The sequence below is a fragment of the Heptranchias perlo genome, chromosome 31 (genome assembly GCF_035084215.1).
Source record: "Heptranchias perlo isolate sHepPer1 chromosome 31, sHepPer1.hap1, whole genome shotgun sequence".
Taxonomy (NCBI): domain Eukaryota; kingdom Metazoa; phylum Chordata; class Chondrichthyes; order Hexanchiformes; family Hexanchidae; genus Heptranchias; species Heptranchias perlo.
In genome coordinates, this window is record NC_090355.1 from 21251262 (window position 1) to 21270777 (window position 19516).

At 40.3% G+C, this 19516-nt stretch overlaps 1 protein-coding gene across 1 annotated transcript in view; it reads left to right on the plus strand.

Moving 5' to 3' along the window:
- The first annotated feature begins 1548 nt into the window (after nucleotides 1-1548).
- The window catches only part of LOC137300558 (olfactomedin-like protein 2A), a 56128-nt gene continuing 38160 nt past the window's right edge, over nucleotides 1549-19516 (plus strand). Inside the window, exon 1 of the mRNA XM_067969705.1 lies at nucleotides 1549-1871. Within this exon, the coding sequence (XP_067825806.1) occupies nucleotides 1803-1871 (69 nt within the window). The 5' untranslated portion in view covers nucleotides 1549-1802. The remainder of the gene's footprint in view (nucleotides 1872-19516) is intronic.

Here is a 19516-nt window from a genome sequence, read left to right on the forward strand (position 1 = left end):
AAAATCTCAATACCCAGCTGTATCCACATTATTCCTCACAGGTGAAATACAGTTTTGGCACATCCCAGTGCTTATGTAGTCAATTGGGTACCTCAGAAATGTAATCTAGCTTGTTGTGCCTTTCCATCACTGTGTACAAACACATCCAATGGGGTTCCCGCCGCAGTTCCGGCAAAGTTACGACACAGGAGCAGGAGCAGCTCCGAGGAAATTCCTGCCTATAACTCTATGATGGCTTCAGACTATTTAATTTGAAACAAGATAGAATGGAAATTTAAATATGTATTTCTTAAACTCAAATAAAGCTGCCAATCAAACATATGTCCAAACAAATACTTGTATACTGGATACTTGTATTTGAATTGAATGGCTTGGACCCTCCCTTAGATACCTTCTGATCTTCGGCCACCAGTTGTGCCAGGATGCTGGCAGGTCAGAGGACCTTCTCGTAGGTCTGCTCCTGGGCCTGGCTAAAACAGCCATCTCCAGGTCCAGGATGCGTGGGATCCATGGTGGAAGTCACTCTGAATGCCTGCCTCTCTTTGGTGGGCTTGTGCGCACCCGGGTGGCCCTGGAGAGGGATCATGCAGTGTCCACCAGTGCACGAGAGGCTTACTGATGGACACCACAAGACATTAAATTGATCATGACAATGAGATTACAATATTGTTTTATTTTACACTTCTTTTAGTTTGATTGGGCCATTTGTAAGGGTGTTTTTATTAGAGATGCTGTCCTCAGATTGAGGGGACACTTGTGCTGATTTCTGTCCCGGTGACACTCGGTTACCAAGTACCACCCTTTTTCGTTCAATTAAAATAGTCCTGCCCCAAATCCATTATTCCTATAACTCTGGCCTCCTATGCATCCTCCTCTCCTTGTGAAGAGCTACATGAATGCAAGCACTTCCTTTTAACAGTTGGTCAATATTACCAATGTATAGTTTCCCTGTGCTTGCACAGTTCCAACAGTCCACAACAACCCAATGAAGGTTTTTTTAACCACTCGTTGATAATGTAAGCTCCTTAAATACACATTCTCGAAATGTAAATTTGGAAATTGAAACAGGGAATCTAGCAATAATTCAGTTCCAAAATTCAATGAAACAAATACTGGGCGTAAATGTACTGCTTCCATCGATCTCCAGGCGGATTCCTCACCGTCAGATGGCGCAGTCACATCAGAAAATAAATACAGGAACAGCGGGCAGTTTGGACAGAGTTGGTGGAATAGGAAGTGGGCACACACACGTGCTGCTTCACCGTATTAAAACCCTCCCTATGACTCGATGTAACACACTATGAAACGAATGTATAAGCCAATAACATTAGTCATTTTTATATTCAAATGAGACACTTTATTATGCAACATATATGTCCCCGGTAAATGTAAGTTTTGCAGATTTGAAAACCAATGATTCAGCGGCTGTTCGTTTGCCCTCTCTACGGCTGTTCCAGTAGATGGACATTGGGTTGGTATGATCTGCAGTTGGCAGTCATTATTGCCCCTCCCTCGCATTCAATACACAGTGGGAATAAAAAAAAGTCCTTTCTGCTAGTAAAGTGAAATCTGTACTGCACAGCCGCAGTTGCCCCAATTTCAGAGGAGGAGTTGAATGCAAGACTTTGGAGATCCTGCAAAGTGCAAGCCCGTTTAGAGAACCAAAGACATTTCTTGTTAAAGGATTGACGCACTGACTTTGTACGTGTTACCACCGGATTCACGCTGAAGTTGGAGCATTTCTGCTCAGATTCTTTTCTCCAAACATCGAGGAGACAAAACGCAATTTGCACTCATTAAAAATGTGGAGACTTCCAAATATTATTATTTCTCTTTTTATCCTGTCACGAGCAGTTACTGCAACCAGTAAGGTAAGTTTTAAATATATATTTTAATATTTGTTAATAGGTTAAAAGCTTTAAAATTAAACGACGTGCACTTATTATTTTATGTTAAATAAATTCTCTTCACGTTCAAATAATTGCAATATTTACCAAACTTCCATTTCGGAACAGGCCGTTTGCTTGAAGTGTTATACAATGTCCAACAGCATAGGGCTTCAATACAAACAGGGGCACTTGATTGTCAGGTTTACGCTGCAGGCTTTGTATGAGTTGATCAATCACAGAACTCAACCTCGTGTTGTTATAAACAAGTTTTGAGAGTTCTCCTGAACATCTGGATTGGATTCAGCTCGGTAAAGTCGCAGTAGGTGGGTCAGTGTAACTGTGTGCAGTGCTGTTTCTTGACACATGGCTTTTGCAGGATTTTTGTTTATAGCAAACATACCAAGTACCCCAATTGCATTAGCTTTGACAATCAAAGTAACTGCACTTTATTTCTTTAGCGCGAATAGAACATGCGTCTGGTGTCGTTTCTTGCAAACTTCAGTTTCAGGACAAAATTTATTGATGCGATTAAACAATTTGACTAAAAACAATTCTAATTGTAACAAATCTTAAAAACAGAAATTGATAGAAATGCCTCAGGCCCGTCAACACTTGAAAGAGTATAAACTATCTTTTTCTTTCAGATGTTGACTAATCGGTTGTGCATTTCCAGCATTTTCTATTATTCCAGATTTGCAGCATTCAATGTTTTCTTTTCACCTTGGAAAAAATCCTACTCAAATAAATCTAATTAATGTAAGGTTTTAAGTCACACCAATAAAGGACGCCTAACTGCTGTATGATTTTCATCACAAGATTTTTCAGCAGCAACTACACTACTCCAGAGACAGTAAGAGGATTCTGCCATGGCAGTTTATTATCCATATAATATGGACCTCTACGTTGCATTATTAACAGGGGGCTTTGATCACAAATTCCGAAACGTACCGTATTTGAATAAATGTGACGGCTTAGAAAAGATTACTTCAAGTGAAGAAATACATAAGATATCCACAGTTTCATATTAATTGTCAGGAACTTTACGTATTTACATGTCAGTACATCATTGCCCATGAAATTATCAAGATAAAAATTGCACACATTTGTTTTCCCCAAATGGAGAAAATGCTGTAGTACATGTTTCAATACAATATCATGAATACAGTACCTCTTTAAGTTGGTTTCATTAATCTGCCTAAAGCAGAGTCAATGGAACACAGGAAGATAGGAACAGGAGTTGGCCATTTAGCCCCTCGAGCTGGTTCCGCCATTCAATGAAATCATGGCTGATCTGTGACCTAATTCCATATAGCCACCTTAGCCCCATATCCCTTAATACCTTTGGTTAACAAAAATCTATCAATCTCAGATTTAAAATTAACAGTTGAGCTAGCATCAAGTGCCGTTTGCGGAAGAGAGTTCCAAACTTCTACCACCCTTTGCCTGTAGAAGGGTTCCCCAACTTCAAACCTGAAAGTTCTGGCTCTAACGTTTAGATTATGTCCTCCAGTCCTAGACCCCCCAACCAGCGGAAATCATTTCCCTCCATCTACCCTGTCAGTTTCCCTTAATAACTGGAAAACTTTGATCAAATCATCCCTTAATCTTCTAAATTCCAGGGGATACAACCCTAGTTTGTGTAATCTCTCCTCAATTTAACCCTTGGAGTTGAGTATCGTTCTACTAAATCCACGCTGCATTCCCTTCAAGGCCAATATATCCTTCCTTGTATAGCTGTAGCATAACTTCTACCCCCATGTATTCTAGTCCTCTAAATATAAAGGCTAGCATTCCATTAGCCTTTTTGATGATTTTCTGAATGTGTCCATGACATTTTAATGATCTATGTACATGGACCTCTAAGTCTCTTTGGACTTCCACTGTTTCGAGCTTGTCACCATTTAGAAAGTACTCTGAACTATCCTTTTTAGGTCCAAAGTGGATGACCTCACACTTGTCTACATTGAAATCCATTTGCCACAGTTTTGCCCATCTATTAATATCTCTGTATTTTTATGCTTCCATCTGCACTGCTTACAATGCTGCCTATTTTTGTGTCATTGGAAAACTTGGCTTTGTAGCTCTCTATCCCGTCATCTAAGTCGTTAATAAATACAGTAAATAGTTGAGGCTCCAACACCGATCCCTGTGGGACACAACTAGGCACGACCTACCAATTTGAGTACCTGCCCATTGTCACTACTCTCTGTCTCCTGCCGCTCAGCCAATTTCCTAACTAGGTCAATAATTTGCCTTCAATTCCAAGAGCTTCAACTTTGGCTAACAGTCTCTTATGAGGGACTTTATCGAATGCCTTCTGGAAGTCCATATACATAACATCCATAGACATTCCCCTGTCCACTACTTTAGTCACCTCCAAAAAGATTCAATCAGGTTCGTCAGGCATGATCTACTCTTTACAAATCCATGCTGGCTCTCTTTGATCAGTTGAAAATTTTCAAGGTGTTCAGTCACTCTATTCTTAATTATAGACTCTAATAATTTCCCAACAACAGATGTTAGACTAACTGATCTATAATTCCCTGGTTTCCCTCTCTCACCTTTCTTAAATAGCAGAGTGACATGTGCAATTTTCCAAACTAAAGGAACGGTTTCTGAATCAAGAGAACTTTGGAAAATTATAGTTAGGGCATCTGCAATGTTCTCACCTACTTTCTTTAAAATCCTGGGATGGAAACCATCTGGTCCTGGGGATTTGTCACTCTTTAGTGCCATTATTTTCTTTTTTATTGTTAATTTGCTTAGGTTAATTATGGTGAGTCCCTGTTCCTGATTCAAAATTAATTTTCTTGGGGTATCTGGCATGCTATCCTCTACCTCCACTGTAAATACTGATGCAAAATAATTATTTAACATGTCTGCCATTTCCCCATTTACAATATCACCATTATCAGTTTTTAAGGGGCCCACATTGCTCTTGACCACCCTCTTTTTCCTAATATAATTGTAAACATTTTTTGTGTTGATTTTGACATCCCTTGCAAGTTTCTTTTCATACTCCCTTTTTGTAGCTCTTACTATCTGTTTTGTCACCCTTTGCTGTTCTTTGTATCTCTCCCAGTCACCAAGATCTGTGCTATTTTTTGCATTTTTGTATGCTTTTCCTTTTAGTTTTATGTTGTCTCTTACCTTTTTTGTCACCCAATGATTGTTTTATTGGCAAGTAGAGCTTTTGCCCCTTAGGGGTATAAACCGGTTCTGTATGATAGCCCTGAAGTCCTGGGAATTAATGCGGTGATGTAGCGTACTGAAAACGGCATAAAAATTAAAAGAATTGATTCAAATGCATTTCTAGTAATGATTCATAATAAAGCATAACTGTATTTAATGAAGCCACTACCTTGTTTTGGGTAATGAGTATTTTGGAAATTTGCCCCTGCTTGGAATTAATCTATAATGAGGTTTCAATCGTTTTTCTTTAGGGGAGACTTACTAAATTGTTTGTGTTCTCGGAGGTTCTCCCAGTGCTGTATTTCGGCTGATTGGGGAGTCTAGGACTAGGGTACATAGCCTAAAAATTAGTGCCAGGACTTTCAGGAGTGAAGTTAGGAAACACTGGTACACGCAAGGGGTGGTAGGAGTTTGGAACTCTCTTCCACTAATGGCAATTGATGCTAGCTCAGTTGTTAATTTTAAATCTGAGATTAATAGATTTTTGTTAACCAAAGATATTAAGGGATATGGGGCTAAGGCAGGTATATGGAATTAGGTCACAGATCAGCCACAGTCTCAATGAATGGCGGAACAGGCTCGAGGGGCTAAATGGCCTTTTTTACTCAGTCATGGGATGTGGGCGTCGCTGGCAAGGCCAGCATTTATTGCCCATCCCTAATTGCTCTTGAGAAGGTGGTGGTGAGCAGCTGCCTTCTTGAACCGCTGCAGTCCATATGGCGAAGGTTCTCCCACAGTACTGTTAGGTAGGGAGTTCCAGGATGTTGACCCAGTGACAATGAAGGAACCGCGATATATTTCCAAGTCAGGATAGTGTGTGACTTGGAGGGGAATGTGCAGGTGGTGTTGTTCCCATGCGCCTGCTGCCCTTGTCCTTCTAGATGGTAGAGGTCGCGGGTTTGGGAGGTGCTGTCAAAGAAGCCTTGGCGAGTTGCTGCAGTGCATCTTGTAGATGATACACACTGCAGCCACGGTGCACTGGTGGTGGAGGGGGTGAATGTTTAAGGTGGTGGATGGAGTGCCAATCAAGCGGACTGCTTTGTCCTGGATGGTGTCGAGCTTCTTGGGTGTTGTTGGAGCTGCACTCATCCAGGCAAGTGGAGAGTATTCCGTCACGCTCCTGATTTGTGCCTAGTAGATGGTGGAAAGGCTTTGGGGAGTCAGGAGGTGACTCACTCGCCACAGAATACCCGGCCTCTGACCTTCTCTTGTAGCCACAGTATTTATGTGGCTGGTCCAGTTTAGTTTTTGGTCAATGGTGACCCCCAGGATGTTGATGGTGGGGGACTCGGCGATGGTAATGCCATTGAATGTCAAGGGGAGGTGGTTAGACTCTCTCTTGTTGGAGATAGTCATTGCCTGGCACTTGTCTGGCGCGAATGTCACTTGCCACTTATCTGCCCAAGCCTATATGTTATCCAGGTCCTGCTGCATCTTGGCACAGACTGCTTCATTATCTGAGGGCCTACTCCTGTTCCTATGTTAGATGGTTGAAAAATATAAATAGAAGACTGATTATTTTTGATAATATTAAAAACAATCTGATGGTGCAGCGTGTTTATGTTCCAATAAATAGATTAGGCTTGTATTCCCTTGAGTATAGAAGATTAAAGGGTGTTCTAATTGAGCTATTGAAGATGATTGAATGATTTGATAGTGTAGATAGAGGCTATTTCCTCTGGTGGGGCAGTCCAGAACAAGGGGGCATAACCTTAAAATTAGAGGTAGACCATACAGGGGTGATGTCAGGAAGCACTTCTTCACACAAAGAGTAGGCAAAATGGAAAGGGGGGGGAGGTAGCCCTGATAATAAAGGATGAGATAAAGACAGTAGTGAGAAAGGATTTAAGCTCAGAGAATCAGGATGTAGGATCAGTATGGGTGGAGCTAAGAAATAACAAGCGGCAGAAAACACTGATGGGAGTAGTTTATGGGCCCCCAAACAGTAGTCATAGTATTGGACAAAGTGTAAATCAGAAAATTAGAGGAGCATGTAACAAGGGTAATGCAATAATCGTGAGGGACTTTAATTTTCATATAGACTGGGCAAATCAAATTGGCAAAAGTAGTTTGAAGGATGAGTTCATGGAATGCATTCAAGACAGTTTTCTAGAACAATATGTTGAGGAACCAACTAGGGAACAGGCTTTTTTGGTTCTAGTATTGTGTAATGAGACAGGATTAATTAGTAATCTTATAGTAAAGGATCCTCTGGGGAGGAGAGTGATCATAATATGATAGAATTTCATATTGAGTTTGAGAGTGATGTAGTTAAGTCCGAAACTAGGGTCTTAAATTTAACAAAGCCAAATGTGTATGTATGAGGGGCGAGTTGGCAAAGGTAGATTGGGAAATTAGATTAAAAGATATGATGGTAGATAAGCAATGGTAAACATTTAAAGAAATAATTCATAATTCTCAACAAATATATATACCCTTGAGGAATAAAAACTCCATGGGAAACGTGATCCAACTGTGACTAACTAGAGAAGTTAAGGATAGTATTAAATTAAAAGAAGAGGCTTACAATGTTCCAAAAAGAGTAGTAAGCCTGAGGATTGGGAGGGTTTTGGAAACCAGCACAGAATGACCAAGAAATTGATAAAGATGGAGAAAATTGAATATGAGAGTAAACAAGCAAGAAATATAAAAACAGATTGTAAGAGTTTCTACAAGTATGTAAAAAGGAAGAGAGTAGCGATAGTAAACGTGGGTCCCTTAGAGGCAGATGCAGAGTCAGGAGAAATTATAATGGGGAATAAGGAAATGGCAGAGACGTTAAACAAATATTTTGTATTTGTCTTCATGGTAGAAGACACAAAAAACATACCGGAAATAGTGGGGAACCAAGGGTTGAATGAGAGTGAGGAACTTAAAGTAATTAAGATTAGTAAAGGAAAAGTACTGGAGAAATTGATGGACTAAAAGACGACAAATCCCCTGGACCTGATGGTCTACATCCAAGGGTTATAAAAGAGGTGGTTGCAGAGATAGTGAATTCTTTGGTTTTGATCTTCCAGAATTCCCTAGTTTCTAGAATGGCCCCCTTGGATTGGAAGGTAGCAAATGTAACTGCGCTATTCAAGAAAGGAGGGAGAGAGAAAACAGGGAACTTTCGGCCAGTTAGCCTGACATCAGTAGGAGGGAAAATGCTAGAATTTATTATTAAGGACATAGTAACAGGGCATTTAGAAAATCATAATATGATTAGGCAGAGTCAACACGGTTTTATGAAAGGGAAATCATGTTTGACAAATCTATTAGAGTTTTTTGAGGGTGTAACTAGCAGGATAGATAAGGGGGAAGCAATAGATGTAGTATATTTGGATTTTCAAAAGCTAAGGTGCCTCACAAGAGGTAGTTACACAAGATTAGGGCTCATGGGATTGGGGGTAATATATTAGCTTTGATTGAGGATTGGTTAACGGACAGAAAACAGAGACTAAGAATAAACGGGTCATTTTCGGGTTGGCAAGTTGTAACTAGTGGGGTGCTGCCAGGATCATTGCTTGGGTCTCAGCTGTTTACAATATATATCAATGACTTAGATGAGGGGACCGAGTGTAATGTATCCAAGTTTACTGATGATACAAAGCTAGGTAGGAAAGTAAGCTGTGAGGAGGAAGCAAAGAGCTGTAGACAGGTTAAGTGAGTGGGCGAGAAGGTGGCAGATGGAGTATAATGTGGGGAAATAAGGAATTATCCACTTTAATAGAAAGAATAGAAAAGCAGAATATTTTTTAAAAGGTGAGAGACTAAGAAATGTTGGAAGACAGTGGGATATGGGTGTCCTTGTACATGAATCACAGAAAGCTAACTTGCAGGTACAGCAAGCAATTGTATGTCAGCCTTTATTGCTAGGGGATTGGAGTATAAAAGTAAGGCAGACTTGCTGCAATTATATAGGGCTCTGGTGAGACCACATCTGGTGTACTATGTACAGTTTTGGTCTCCTTACTTAAGGAAGAATATACTTACCCTAGAGGGGGTGCAACGAAGTTTCACTAGATTGATTCCTGAGATGAGAGGGTTGTCCTATGAGGAGAGATTGAGTAAAATGGGCCTATATTCTCTGGAGTTTAGAAGAATGAGAGGTGATCTCATTGAAACGTATAAAATTCTTAGAGGGCTTGACAGTGTAGATGTGGAGAGGCTGTTTCCCCTGGCTGGAGAGTTTAGAAACAGAGGTTATAGTCTCAAGGGGTCAGCCATTTAGGACCGAGATGAGGAAAAATTTCTTCACTCAGAGGGTTGTGCATCTTTGGAATTCTCTGCCCCAGAGGGTTGTGGATGCTTAGTCGTTGAGTATATTCAAGACTGAGATCGACAGATTATTGACACTAAGGGACTCAAGGGATATGTTGATAGGGCGGGAAAGTGGAGTTGAGGTAGAAGGTCAGCCACGATCTTATTGAATGGCGGAGCAGGCTCGAGGGGCCGTATGGCCTACTCCTGCTCCTATTTCTTATGTTCTTAAATCTGGAATGCTCACCCCCATAAAGTTGTTGAGGCTAGGTCAATTGAAAATTTGATAAATGAGAGTGATAGATTTTTGTTAGGCAAGGGTATTAAGGGATGTGGAACCATGATCTAATTGAATGGCAGAACAGCCCTGTGGGGCTGAATACCCACTCCTGTTCCTATGTTCCTAACATGATAGAAAATGGAGTGCTAGGAAAGCATTTGTGCCTTTGATTCCTCACATAGTGCATTGCTGAAGTCACCCATCCCAGTAGGAGGCGATGCAAAGCGGAGGCCAGACATTGGCCACCGGGAATATCTGAAAGTCAATCACTGTGGATGCTTGATGACCTCCTTGCAGATAATTAAGCAGCAGCATTGACACAGGGGTTGGAGCAAGTTATCTGCCCACCCTTTTAGATAGGACAATCATAAAGAGGAAACAAAAGGCAGTATGATCAAAAAGAGGCACAATCTGATTCTATTCTTTCAGTTGCACAAAATGTGAAGATCAGTGCCGATATAAAAGAAAGATTCTGTTTTTTATTAATAAAGCAGCCCCAGTGTTTGAAGCATTAAAGGCTGGTGGATTACTTTTAAATGCAAAACAAAAATTCACATTTTTATTTTTCTGTCGGGAGTAAACCATCAAGTAACTAATTTAATCTTCAAAGCCTTGCATTATTGCACAATTAGCATTTCACAGCTTTCACAATACATTACATAATACATTACCGAAACAATTAATAGGAACCCAGACTGTTCCTTGGAAGGTATCATTGTTGGCTGGACTTCTTAACCTGCTTCAGATTGTTGGCATCTTGTAAGGCTTTCGAAATAAATATGTTCTACAGATTGGCAGTTGTACAAACTGTAAGATTTATCTATTTGTTTGAACTTGACACCAATTGGTTATAGTAATGATCTTTTATTTGAACAAAAGCAAGGATCAATACATACAAGTATTTAAGCAGTAATTATCAGAAAACAAGGAATCATATTACCCCCTTGTCCTTTGGGTAGAGGTTGTAACTTTTGGTTCTGTTCGTATTCATGCCCTCTTTTCCTCTAACTTCTTCTTTCTTTCTTCTCTACCCTGAGTCTGAGTAGGAGCTGGCTACTAATACACTAAGTTAGCACCTGGCCGTCCCTTTTCACTATGGCAAATTTAAGCCACTTGTTCCCTTATCAGCATCTTCAGGGACCCATCAATCGTTCTTCCTTGATTCTGGAATTTAGTTGCTTAGCAACATGTTTGGACATACAGGCCCATTCTTTGTTTCACTCATTTCTGCCTCAGATAGCAAGGTTGTGTGTTTTTAATCATGAGTGTTACTGCACTAAGGCTGGTTCCTGTTGTTTTTCACCCATAACCCTGTTAAGTCTAACCCTTTGAATTCCTCATACATTTGTGCGAAAGCTATATTACTTTACAAAACAGATAAACGGCTGAGTGCACTGGATACAGCAAATGCTATGGGCCCCGACAACATCCCGGCTGTAGCGCTAAAGACTTGTGCTCCAGAACTAGCCGCGCCTCTAGCTAAGCTGTTCCAGTACAGCTACAACACTGGCATCCACCCGACAATGTGGAAAATTGCCCAGGTATGTCCTGTCCACAAAAAACAGGACAAATCCAATCCGGCCAATTACCGCCCCATCAGTCTACTCTCAATCATCTGCAAAGTGATGGACGGTGTCGTCGACAGTGCTATCAAGCGGCACTTACTCACCAATAACCTGCTCACCGATGCTCAGTTTGGGTTCCACCAGGACCACTCGACTCCAGACCTCATTACAGCCTTGGTCCAAACATGGACTAAAGAGCTGAATTCCAGAGGTGAGGTGAGAGTGACTGCCCTTTGACATCAAGGCAGCATTTGACTGAGTGTGGCACCAAGGAGCCCTAGTAAAATTGGAGTCAATGGGAATCGGGGAAAACTCTCCAGTGGCTGGCGTCATACCTAGCTCAAAGGAAGATGGTGGTGGTTGTTGGAGGCCAATCATCTCAACCCCTGGACATTGCTGCAGGAGTTCCTCAGGGCAGTGTCCTAGGCCCAACCATCTTCAGCTGCTTCATCAATGACCTTCCCTCCATCATAAGGTCAGACATGGGGATGTTCATGGATGATTGCATAGTGTTCAGTTCCATTTGCAACCCCTCAGATAATGAAGCAGTCTGTGCTTGCATGCAGCAAGACCTGGACAACATCCAGGCTTGGGCTGATAAGTGGCAAGTAACATTTGCACCAGACAAGTGCCAGGCAATGACCATCTCCAACAAGAGAGAGTCCAACCACCTCCCCTTGACATTCAACGGCATTATCATTGCCGAATCCCCCACCATCAACATCCTGGGGTCACCATTGACCAGAAACTTAACTAGATCAGCCACATAAATACTGTGGCTACAAGAGCAGGTCAGAGGCTGGGTATTCTGCGGCGAGTGACTCACCTTTGACTCCCCACAACCTTTCCACCATCTACAAGTCAGGAGTGTGATGGAATACTCTCCACTTGCCTGGATGAGTGCAGCTCCAACAACACTCAAGAAGCTTGACACCATCCAGGACAAAGCAGTCCGCTTGATTGGCACCCCATCCACCACCCTAAACATTCACTCCCTTCATCTTCGGCACACCGTGGCTGCAGTGTGTACCATCTACAGGATGCACTGCAGCAACTCGCCAAGGCTTCTTCGACAGCACCTCCCAAATCCACGCCCTCTACCACCTAGAAGGACAAGGGCAGCAGGCACATGGGAACAACACCACCTGCATGTTCCCCTCCAAGTCACACACCATCCTGACTTGGAAATATATCGGTCATTCCTTCATCGTCGCTGGGTCAAAATCCTGGAACTCCCTTCCCAACAGCACTGTGGGAGAACCTTCACCAGATGGACTGCGGCGGTTCAAGAAGGCGGCTCACCACCACCTTCTCTAGGGCAATTAGGGATGGGCAATAAATGCTGGCCTTGCCAGTGACGCCCACATCCCATGAAAGAATAAAAAAAAATAATTTTGTAGCAAAACCAAATGATTACAGTTCACCACCATCAGCACCACAGGCAGATTTTATTTGACTTCCTGTGTACAAATTGCAGCTGACTGGGAACTGGTAAAAATAAAGTAACAATGCTGCCGTGCAGTGTTTGGAGTTTTGCAGGATCTGATTTGGCTTTCATTTTTAGAATTGTCTGTAGCCTCATAGCAACACTGATATTATATGTAGAAGTATATTTAAGGAATAAGAAATGTGAATCCTGTGAATCTAAAATAAAAACAAAAAATGCTAGAAAAGCACAGTAGGTCGGTGGGGAAAAAATAGATTAAATGTTAAATCCGTCATCAGAATTGTAAAGGGGTTACTTTCACAGTTTGGATATCTTGTATTTCTCAATCTATATCATAAAAATTTAAAGATAGAATGGGAAATTTTCCAAGACCCTGCACCAGAGGAAGGACCCCCCATGCTGTGGGTGGCATATCAAAAAATTCTGAGTGCACTGGCCTTGATTTTCCATTTGTCAATTTAAATGAAAAATTATAGGTGGTTCACCCACCATTTTCTGAAAAGCCATTCACTTTGTGTGAGGTGCTTTTGGTGCCGCAGGGTCTTGGAAAATGTTGCCCAGAATTTCGTCACCAACACTCTTTAAATAAAGATCAACCTTTAGTATTCGGGGTACTGGCTTGGCAGAATTAATGATCCTGGCATTTTGGAGAAGCTGATCTAAAATCAAAGCGTTTTTGCCATTAATCCAGAAGCAGTTCTGCAGACCAGGAGAAAGATCAAAGGGTCCTTCATCCTTTCTCAGCATGATCCAGAAGGACTGTGTCTGGTCTGAAGTTGATATCTGTCTTTTGGATTAGATGTTACACCGAGGCCCCATCTTCCCTCCCAGGTGGAGGTAAAAGATTCCAAGATACTATTCAAAAAAGAGCAGGGAAGTTCTCCCAGAGTCCTGGTCAATATTCATCCCTCAACCATCGTCACTAAAGCAGATTATTTGGTCATTTATCTCATTGTTCTATTTTGGACCTTACTGTGCCCAAATTGGTTATCACATTTCCCCACATTACAACAGAGACCACACTTCAAAAAAATACTTAATTGACTATGAAGTGCTTTGGGATGTCATGAAGTTGTGAAAGGCACTATATAAATACAAATTCTTTATTTCTTTTCTTTCTCCACTAGTAAACCTCTCTCTTATGGCTAGCCAACAGAAAGGCAGGTTATTAAAAAGAGCTAGAGTGATGTAGGAACTGTATTTCACTTCAGATACTTCATTGGCGCCTGCAGCATTTATGCTGTTCTGAACCTCAGAGATTGAATTTCGAGTTAATGCACCAGCATCTTCTGTTAGCTAGACACAGGCACTGGGAGGTTCCCCTCAAACATTCGACTAGGCAGTCCATTATACTGCATCCATTACACTGTATCATGCTGTAGGAAAGTCATGGCTGCAGAAGTTCCATATAGATTTTGACCAAATACATCACTGTGCTTAATGTTCTGTTTATTTTTATTTCAGTAACCTGTTCTAAATGTCTGATCAAGTGTGCTCGATGAAACTTGAACTAAAACCATTTCTGGTCCTATAATTTACTTTACAAAGTCTTCCATACCACTAAGGCATGGGAGTAGAATCAGCATGAATTAAAACATCAATTTCCACTGAAATTATCTCAGGGAATTCATGTTTTGTTAAAGGAAGGGTTAAAGTATTATCAAGTTTTATGGAATGATTTGTATTATTATTAACAGTGAGATAGTCTTGAAAGGAAGTTGACATTCTGAAAAAATGTAATTTGCAGGATGAAAACCTAGCTAAGATTAAATTTAATAAGAAAAAAGGAAGCTATAGGATACAGTCAAAGTAGATTATTCCAAATTAGAAGAATGCAGGTTTAAACAGGTGAATAATTCAAGGTAGATGAATAACTGCTGGCATAATTATAGGGCTTGTTCTATGCTACAGAGCATGTAAAGAATTCTGGGTACCATTTAACATACTGAACGCATTTGAATTGAGAGTACAGGGAAAGCTCTAATGTACAAAATAGCAAAAAAATTGATGGGAATTAAAATGTTTGCAATTTAGAAAGTGAACAGACTTATAATTTGAATGACTATTATTTTAACTTGTTTTTGCCAAGTGTACATATGCATGTGAGTTATATAATTTCAATTTTTTCAAATGTTTCATGGTGCGCAAATGCAATTACTTTGAGATAGTTTGATCCACCATTTTGTTGGTGATTCAAAATTGTTCTGAGGTGATCATGCAGAATCATCAATGTACAAAGAAACATACTTATTTTGTTACATACTTTGTTAAGTTACAATATGCTAACATTCCAAAATGGTTGGGCTAACATATTAAATAAATGTGGGCTATGCAAAAGGAAATCCATATATCTTGATGTGGATGAAAGTTCAGAATACGGGTTTGGAGCTTAACCTGAACATTACATTAAAATAAGTTGACTGTTAATTATATACTTTTTATGGTTTATAAAAGAATGGTTAAAAAAAACTATATAAATGCAGAGCAATATGAAAGTTCTGTCCAAATTACATCAGATCATTTAAGAAGATGTTATTCCAATATTGAAGATCTAGCCGGAATAATGTGACAATTCTGACGGTGAAGCATTAGTGAAATGGAGAGCTGCTTCCATAATTCATGACTGAATTACAAGTGCAAGCAGGGGAACTGAACAATCCATATCAGCAACAATGTAAAATAAGGAACTGTCACAGAGAGATGTTAATTGAGATAATTGATTTATTGGAGGTGGGCCATAGACCTAACATCATAAGACCTATTTTCAGCTATTTATTAGCTTATAATTGGAGTTATAATAATAACACATTGCATCTCTGGTGCTATTAGGAGCTCCAGATCCTAGCTACGGAGATTGAATAACAGGGTAGTAGTTCAACATGTCCGACAGGAAGAAATCTTTTTTTCCTAAACGGATCAAACTCAATTCGCATTTTTGCGATGTTGAACCACGGTTCTAATGTAAAATATAAGTGTACACTGCCCATATGTGGGAAATCTGGAAGCAATATGTTTCGCAGATTAAAATATGAATTACTGTGTCATTACCGTGTTCAATTGGCAGTACTGCAATTTAATTAATAGTTTTTTAAAAAATAAAGAAAATATATCCATAGATTTTTTTTTAAAGTTATACAAAGAAAGAAAACTGTGTGGCTTGGAATGAAATTTTCAACCTGTGCCTGTTTTTTGGTGAAAAATTCACGTTGGGGGGACTAATTTCTGGGCACAATCTCCCACACCTGACACCGCCTGGAAGGATGCCAACTGCCATATGGACTTCTGAGTGCCTGGGGCGCCTGCCTAATATAGGCATTAGACCAAATTCGGCAAAAACTGGGAGCATTCTCCGTCAGTTTTTCCGGGTCTTGCTCCATCGGTTTTTCTGGGTCCAGAGCAGCCTAACCAGTGGCCCTTAAAGAAGGTCACCAAATAACTGGTAAGTATTTATTTCTTTACACTTGCTTTAAAATACACTGCTCAAACCAATATGGCGTTGGACATGTTTCTGACACTGTTCGGGCACAGGAGGTTGGCCCCCTAAATTGGATGTCTTTGCAACCATTTTACGCCCAGAAATGAGTGCAATGAGGTCCAATTTCACCCCTATGAATATTGCTTTTCCATTTTGGATATAATTATTATTGGGAGGAGTTTGGAGGATGATCTCAGCCACCGTTTGCATGGAGAGCCTATTAATGAAGCTGGGGATATGCAGGTATAAGCAAGGCACGGAGCTGAAGGGAGTGAGGCAGAATAGCAAACATTGCATGGTAAATAATGAATATGTGAAAACAAAGCTGAGTTTACCAGTGAGTTTCAACTAAGTTCCCAGTGAGTGAAAATCTAGAGCAAAAGACTTCCCACAATTCACCACTAAAACTGTAATCTCAATTCAGAGAGGAGAGAAGAACTGCTGTTGTGGGGAATGGGAATATCAGACTGATGCATCACTGGAGCTCTTTTCTGAAATTGAGGTTAAGCGTTGTCAAACCTCACTTGCAGCAATGGGTAGCAGAAAAAATAATAATGTAAGTAATGTGTAATTCACAGGATAATGAAATAAAGTCAGCATTTTACTTATTTTATCCCTTAGCTGTAATTTTGAAATATGTTGTGGCAGACATCCAAAATGACTGCCACACTCAATTGACATCCCGTAGTGGGATTGGTGTAGCACCTCCAAATGAGGAAAAACCATGTAGTTGATGAAAAGTAGAAGCTACCTGTGCAAAAGAGAACCCTTGGCCCAATGTCAAATTTATGAAGAATGCAGAGTACACGTGGTAACAGTATGACACAGCCACCAGGACCTGCAACAGAGTTTACAGATGCATGCCTCTATGACAGTCATCTTATGCCTACTGTACAACAACAAAATATTAGAAAGTGCCCAAGGTTGCGGACAGCAACTTAGAAAACAATTAAAGCGTTTATACCCAATATTTGAAATCTGTCATCAGTTTTTAGGGTCTATTTGTATTGAGTAAAATAAAGGGATTTTCAGAGCATCTGCAGAAGATTTTGGTGATTTCATTTGGAAAGTGCTGCAGCGTTCGGTTCTGTTTGAGGAATAGTAACAGATTTTCACTGCATTTATTTTCAACTAGCTGGTCCATCAGTAGATTATCATGAATATCAGTCATGCCAGTCAGAATTGTATCACATTGTTTCACCTTGCCAGACAACAAAATTATGTTTATCTAATGAGTGAGATCTGATATACAAAAAAGTGGATGGGACAGATGTCAAACACACATGCAGTGAATGAGACAGATTACAAATTGGTATGCAGACTGCAAGCCCACATACAGGAAAAAAGTCAGTGTGACAGATGTCAAACCCACAAATAGCCAAATCAGTGCAAGAAAAAGAGAGCGAGACGGATTGCAAGCACATATACAGGAAAAAAGAAAGCGAGACATTGCAAAATTAATACAGGAAAAAGAGAGTGAGACAAATTGTAAACTCATTCCAGTAAATTGAAAACTACATGGATCTTACCAGTGAAGCACAAATAGATCATATTTATGAACAAAGGAAAGACTAGGCCATAAAGGGGCATGATTTGAATATTCCTTCTACCCTTGTAGGGAAGAACCTGGCTTCATTTTGTGCCCTTTACCTGATGCCACATGTAAGATCAGAAACGCACGATATGGAGAATTACATGCGTCAACCCCATGTATCCCGTTACTCCACAACCCAGTCTATTGGAACACTAGTATACTGTGCCAAGGTAACGCCCTATCTCCACAATGTTAATGTTTTATTTTCGCCTCTTTGTTTCTGTTGTTAGTAGTTGATTTATTTGTTCAGAAAACTATATTCAGTGACCAAATAAAAGCCAGCTGTACAAACAGATTGCATCCAGTTTCTGCATGGCCTTTAACTTTAGTTTCATGATACAAGCACTAAACCTTCGAAGAGTGCCACAGAAAGTATGTTATAGATGTGTTATAGACGTGTTTCACATGACCGCTGATGAACACCAGATTGGATTCTTGATCCATATCGCATGGGCCTATGAATATTAACTGCTGCCATTTTGAACTCCAGTTAACCTCTTCACTGACTTGTGACTACTCAAAAGTAAGGAGTCTTACAACACCAGGTTATAGTCCTATAGGACTATAACCTGGTGTTGTAAGACTCCTTACATTTGTCCACCCCAGTCCATCACCGACATCTCCACATCATGGCTACTCAAAAGTTGTTATCATGTTTCTACTCCAAGTTCTATCCAGTATAAAATTATGCATGAAGTACAGGTTAGTCTTGTGTACATTAAAAAAAAGGAATTTGATTAGAATCTTTGGTTCCCACATTATTCATGGACTGTTACACAAATACTGTAAGATGTTTCTAAAATCTGTGTTCACAAGTACACTGGTATGAAGCCTTGCCCTCTCTCTTCAGATCACCCTCTGATTAATCCAGTTCTCAGCTAAGAGGATTGGCATATGCCTTGTTGTTTTGTAATTAGCTGTCAGGTGGCAGCAGGAACTTGTCATCAAGTCAATCATGGGTTCAGTCCTACACCATACCACTCAGTAGCCACGAGTTGGATCATCATCACAATGTGTCACCAGAACACCCTATACTCCCATTTTATTCCCTGTTCTTGTCCTCGTACCACACATCATTCCTAGATAAAGAGGGTAAAAATAAACAAATGTGCATGGGGACATTCACTCTCCAGGTTTCTTTCTACTATTGTGAGGAAGCACCTAACCCCTGACTGGTGCCCCCAACTAATGGAGATCCCACATCCTAACACTCACTGGCACAATACGCTATTGTGTTGCCCAAAATGGCATATATGAATATAAAGATTGCATTTGTATTAACGTCAACTATACTTGAGTGCTGTGCCTAATATATTTACAGTGTGTAATGTTTACAGTGTTTTAAGGAAGTTTGTCCCAAATATTTTTGATAGATTGGACTCTAGAGTGAAATCTCCTAATGTATTGAGCTGAAAAACCTACTGTGTAAGAAGATTGGATGTTGTGCAGAGATGAAGATTTGGCTTTATTTGGTTTTTAGTTTTAGAACAATTGGGAATTTACACAGACTGAAGCCAAAGAAATCTTTACTAGGCTGAGAGGGAATACAGAGAAATTCTTGCCACCGAGACCTTCAGGAATTGGGTACCTTCACCGTAGTAAACTGTTAGGAATTGACACGCCACCATTAGAGCACAAAGTGTAATAAAAGTGAATTAACAGCTATTTAGTTTTGGTGCTACTGCTCCAGCCAGCACTTCTGATCATTCCCTACCATGATGCTGGGAAACTAATGATGATGCACATTCACAGTCAGACAATTAGTTCCTCTGCACTCATACTGTGGAGGAGCAGCAGAATTACTATTTTAAAAAAAGAGACTAGCACGT